Genomic DNA, 4,721 nt, shown 5'->3' on the forward strand with positions numbered 1-4,721 from the left:
ACATGTTATCTAGTTCTATATAATAAAAGGATAATATGCAAATTATCCCCTCGACCCGAGTTTGACCCAAGTTCAACCAGGGGGTGGAGGCTGGCCCACCAACTGCCCAGGCCCCTCCCCCCTGGCCGGCCCTGTCCCTGATCGGCCCCCTGATTGGCTCCCCCACCCTGATCAGGGGTGTGGCCGGCCAGCCAACCTCCACGTCCCCTCCCCCCAACCAGCCCATCCCATCGGCCCCTATTGAGGCGGGCCAGCCAGACCCCACCCATGCACGAATTCATGCACCAGGCCTCTAGTATATATATATATATGTTTATTTTTTTTTGAACCCAATAAAATAAGAATGAAAAAGGATTTGAATTTTTAGCCTGTTTTGATAAAGAAACTTAACGATTTTCTGATTCCTGTGAAGTAGATTCGTGGGAGATGGGCAGGGAACTTGCCCAGGCGGGATTCAGGTCGCTCTCCCTCACTCTCCCCAAGAAGCAGGAATCAGACAATCAGACACATCAATTGGAGTTTGAGCCTCCAACCGAGGTTCGTGCTCCCCCCCACCCTTCCGTCTGAGGGCGACGCTCTATCCACTGAACCAAACCGGCCTGGGCGCCAGTGGAGCTTTGACAGCAATTACATTGAATCTGTAGCTCAGTACGGACATGTTAACATTAACACTTCTTCCATGAACATGGACTATCTTTCCGTGTTCTTCTTCAGTTTCTACTAGTATCATCAGTGTCTTACTGTTTTCACTGGGCAGGTCTACCTCCTTGGTTAAATGTGTTTCTGAGTTTTTTACTGTTTTTGATGCTATTGTAAATGGGATTGGCTTATTTATTTTTAGATAGTGTGTTGTTAGTGTACAGAAATGCAACTTATTTTGTATACAGTGGGGCCTTGACTTACGAGTGTCCCGACTAACGAGTTTTTCAAGACATGCACCGTCTCTCGGCCGATTTTTTGCTTTGAGTTGCGAGCTAAAATTCGGTTTACGAGCCAGCTTCAGATACCCCACCGCTAGCTGGCGCAGCGAACGTCACAGTGAACGCCACAACATCAGCCCAGCATCACGTGTCTCACTCGTTCACTTTAAGATTTGACATACGAGTAATTTGAGTTACGAGCTCCGTCACGGAACGAATTAAACTCGTAAGTCAAGGCCCCACTGTATTATGTTAATACTCTGCAGCTTCACTGAATTCATTTCCTAGTTGTTACAGTTTTCTGGTGGAGTCTTGTTTTCCATGAAGCAGGTAATTTTCCTCTTTCCTTTCCTGTGTGGATGCCTTTCTTTCTTCTCAGCGCGAGTACCGTGGCCGGGACGTGCACCCCCGTGGTGAATAGCAGTGGGGAGGGTGGCCTCCTTGTCTTGTTCCCGATGTAGAGGAAAACCTGCCGTTCTCACCACGGCGTGTGACGTTAGCAGTGGGCTTGTCGTGTGTGGTCTTCACCATGTCGGCGTCTGTTCCTCTGGCACCTGGTTAATTCTTTATCATGAACGAACGTTGAATTTTGTCAAGTGCTTTCTGCGTCTGTCCACATGCTCGTGTTGCTTTATCCTGCGTGTGTTCATGTGTGAGTCACGGGGGTTGATTTCTGGGTATTGAACCATCCCTGGAATAACCCCACCGGCTATGGTGTCTGCGCCCTTTATCGCTGGTTCCGTTTGCTAATGTTTGTTGAGAATTTCGCATTGATGTTTACCACGGGCTTGGGCCTGTGGTTTTCCTTTCTTGGGGCGTCCTTGTCTGCCTCGGCTGCCTGGGAGTGCTGCCTCGCACGGTGGATGGGGACGTGTCCCCTCGTTTGGTTCTGGACGAGTTTAAGGATCGCTGTCAGTCCCTGTGAAGGTTTGGTAGGACTCACCAGAGAAGCCGCCTGGTCCTGGGCCTTGCTTGTGGGGAGGGTTTTTCTTTCTGATTCAGCCTCCTTGCTAGTGGTCATCTGTTCAGATTCCCATGTCGCCGCGGCTCCACCTGGGCAGGCCGTGTGCTTCTGGGAGTTTGCTCGGTTCCTCCGGGGTCTCTGGTCATTGGTGTGACTGTTCGTAGTGTCTATGTTTCTCCTCTTTCGTTTCTCATTTTATTTATCTGTGTCTTCCTCCTTTTTCCTCAGCTCATCTAGATCACGGCTGGTCAGTTTTGTTTATCTTTTTGAAAACCAGCTTCGTTCATTGATCTTTTCTGTTCTCGTCCGTGGGTGGCCATCCGAATCAATGCTGGGGGGGTGTGGGCGGTGACAGCTACAACTCCTGCCCCCACCCCCTGCCGAGCCCTGTCCCGTCCTCTGAGGTCACATGTGAGGATGCAGACTCGGGCCTCGGGCTCTCAGACGTCAGGGCGCACCGCACGCCCCGCAGGCTCGTGCACGCACACCTGCTGGTCCTCCCCGTCCCAGCTGCTGCTGCGCTGTGGTCCCAGTGTAACCCCTGCTGCTGAGGGCTGCGCTGAGCCCAGGCCAGTCAGCCCCTGAGTGCCCAGCATGGCCTCTGAGCGTCTGGGGGCCGAGGGAGGGAGCTTTCCGTGTCTGTGCACCGGGGTGGGGGGTCCTTCGCCTGGTCCCCAAGTCCTGCTGGTGGCAGTGGGCGGGGCATCGGGTTTCCTGGACGTTGGCCCCTCCTCCTCCGGAACCAAGGAGGCGAATGCTCTCCCGCCCCCAGGACACGACCCACCTTGTCTCCCCACGATGCCTGCTGCCTTGCAGCCGCTCCAGCACAGGCTCCCAGCTGCCCTCGGTTCCCCTCCCGCCCCAGGCGCCAGCTCTTCCCGGGCTCGTCTGCGTGGGGTGGCAGAGATGGGGGGCCCACTAACCGCGCTTTCTGTCTTGTCTTGAAGGCTCAGCTGTCACAGGCGCTGGAGGAGCTGGGCAGCCAGAAGCAGAGAGCAGATATGGTGAGTCCAGGCCCCGCCCTGCGGGGTCTCTGCCAGAGGGAGGCAGGGCAGGTGCCTTGACCCGGCCCAGGGCGTTCTTGTCCCCTCATGACGTGTCCTGCAGGCCCGCGTGGGCCCTGGCAGCCACATCCCTTCTTGTCATCAGAAATGCCGTGGGAGCAGAGAGGGCATGAGGTTTAGAAGCCGAGTCCTGGCTCCCAGAGACAGACTAGCTGCCTCAGTGTGAGGACTGGGGGCAGGGACTGCTTCCTGCCAAGGTCATGCCCTGGCCCCGGGCCTGTGCCTTCAGCCCCGGGCACCGCCCACGCTGTCCAGGCTGAGCCAGGACCTCCCTGCAGCCTGCGGCTTCCCTGCCCAGAGGACATTGGCCCCGCCTCCCCGAGAGCCCAGTGGGGGCACAGGTGTGCAGGCGAGGCAGGTGTCTCCCCACCCCGGGGAGGGGGGTGGAGGGTGGGAGCTTTGCTGCGGGAGCGTGTCTGTCCTGTGCAGGCTGCGAGCCCCTTCCTGCTGCCCGGCCCTCGGCCTGGTCTCAGGACAGGGCGGCCACGGGATGTCTGCGTGTGTGGGCTGCTCTGCCCCAGGCCGGCTGGCTGGGTGAGGGCGAGGCTGCTGCTGGCACTGGGCGGCTGGGACCGCGTCACGGGCCAGAGCTCTGCTCCTGCATCTTCGCCTCCTTCCGTCAGCTCCCTGACCTTGAGCAGGGTGCCCTCTGTTGAAGTGACATGTCCTTGAATTTGCATATCCGTCGTGTCCTTGCTGTTGCCACCGCTGTCGCCCCCACTGCAGAGTAGGGCTGGGAGGGCCTGGAATCGGCCACCATGAGGGGGCCCTGGAGGAGGGGACGGGACTGTGGGCTGGCACAGCCCTGGAGCCCAAGGGTGGCTGTGTGCAGGGCCTGGCAGGGGAAGATGAGGGGTGGCTGGGCAGTGCTGGGTAGAGGGCCCGGGGTCAGGGGTGACATCAGGGTCAGGGGTCAGGGAAGCTTGGGGAGGGCAAGTTTGGAGGGAAACATTGGGTCTGAGATGCTGTGGACATGGGGCACCAGGCTGCAGCCGGAGTCAAGGCCAGCGGAGCATCCGTGTCCTCGTGTCCTTGGAGCCTCACGGCCGAGGAGGCAGAGGCTGAGGCTGAGCCCCGCCAGGCAGCTCGGGCACCGACATGGGCCTGGGGGGTGGCGGAGTCGGGGGCCCGAAAGCAGTGCTCTGGCCTGGGCTGCAGGGGCCATGCCGTCGGCCCCGGGACGAGGGGCTGCAGGACAGCTGCATGCGGCCTGTGTGGGTCTCACTTTGACCGCACAGTCTGTCCCTGGTGAAGCCCCCGGGACTAAAACACTGATGCCTGGTCCCTCCAGACAAATTAGAACGCGTGTGGGCGCTGGCAGGGGCCCTTTCTCCCGGGGACTCTGAGGGCGGCCTGGGTGAGCGCCACTGTGGCCTGGCACCCCAGCCTGCCGGGTGCTCCGCGCAGCTTCAGGTGAGACGGGCCTGTCCCTGTGGAGCTGCAGAGAGGCAGGAGGGAACGGGGGCCCTGCGTTGGCTCCCTCTCGCTGCCTTAGGTCTGGGCGCAGCTGTCCCTCAGGGGTAAGCTCAGCCTCTGGTGGCCTCATCTGCAGCCTGGTTCACGCTGTTCACGTCTCTTCTCCTTCCCTCTTGGAGGCGCCTGGAGTCCTGGGTTAACTCTCTGGCTCCTGTGGGAAGCAGGTGGGTGCCCCCTTCACAGGCAGGAGGACGCTCCCAGGTGCCGAGGGCTGGGCTGTGCCGGGCGCTGTGCCCCTCCACGCCGTGACCAGTGTCTCCCTGCAGAGCAGGAGCAGGAGCCGCAGCGGCCGAGGAT

The 4,721-nt window shown here is 59.3% G+C and overlaps 1 protein-coding gene across 1 annotated transcript in view; it reads left to right on the top strand.

Moving 5' to 3' along the window:
• Nucleotides 1-4,721, top strand: part of MAD1L1 (MAD1 mitotic arrest deficient-like 1 (yeast)) — a 150,711-nt gene that overhangs the window by 108,795 nt on the left and 37,195 nt on the right. Inside the window, exon 12 of the mRNA XM_014530985.1 lies at nt 2,832-2,888. Within this exon, the coding sequence (XP_014386471.1) occupies nt 2,832-2,888 (57 nt within the window). The remainder of the gene's footprint in view (nt 1-2,831; nt 2,889-4,721) is intronic.

The sequence above is a fragment of the Myotis brandtii genome, unplaced genomic scaffold (assembly GCF_000412655.1).
Source record: "Myotis brandtii unplaced genomic scaffold, ASM41265v1 scaffold786, whole genome shotgun sequence".
NCBI lineage: Eukaryota > Metazoa > Chordata > Mammalia > Chiroptera > Vespertilionidae > Myotis > Myotis brandtii.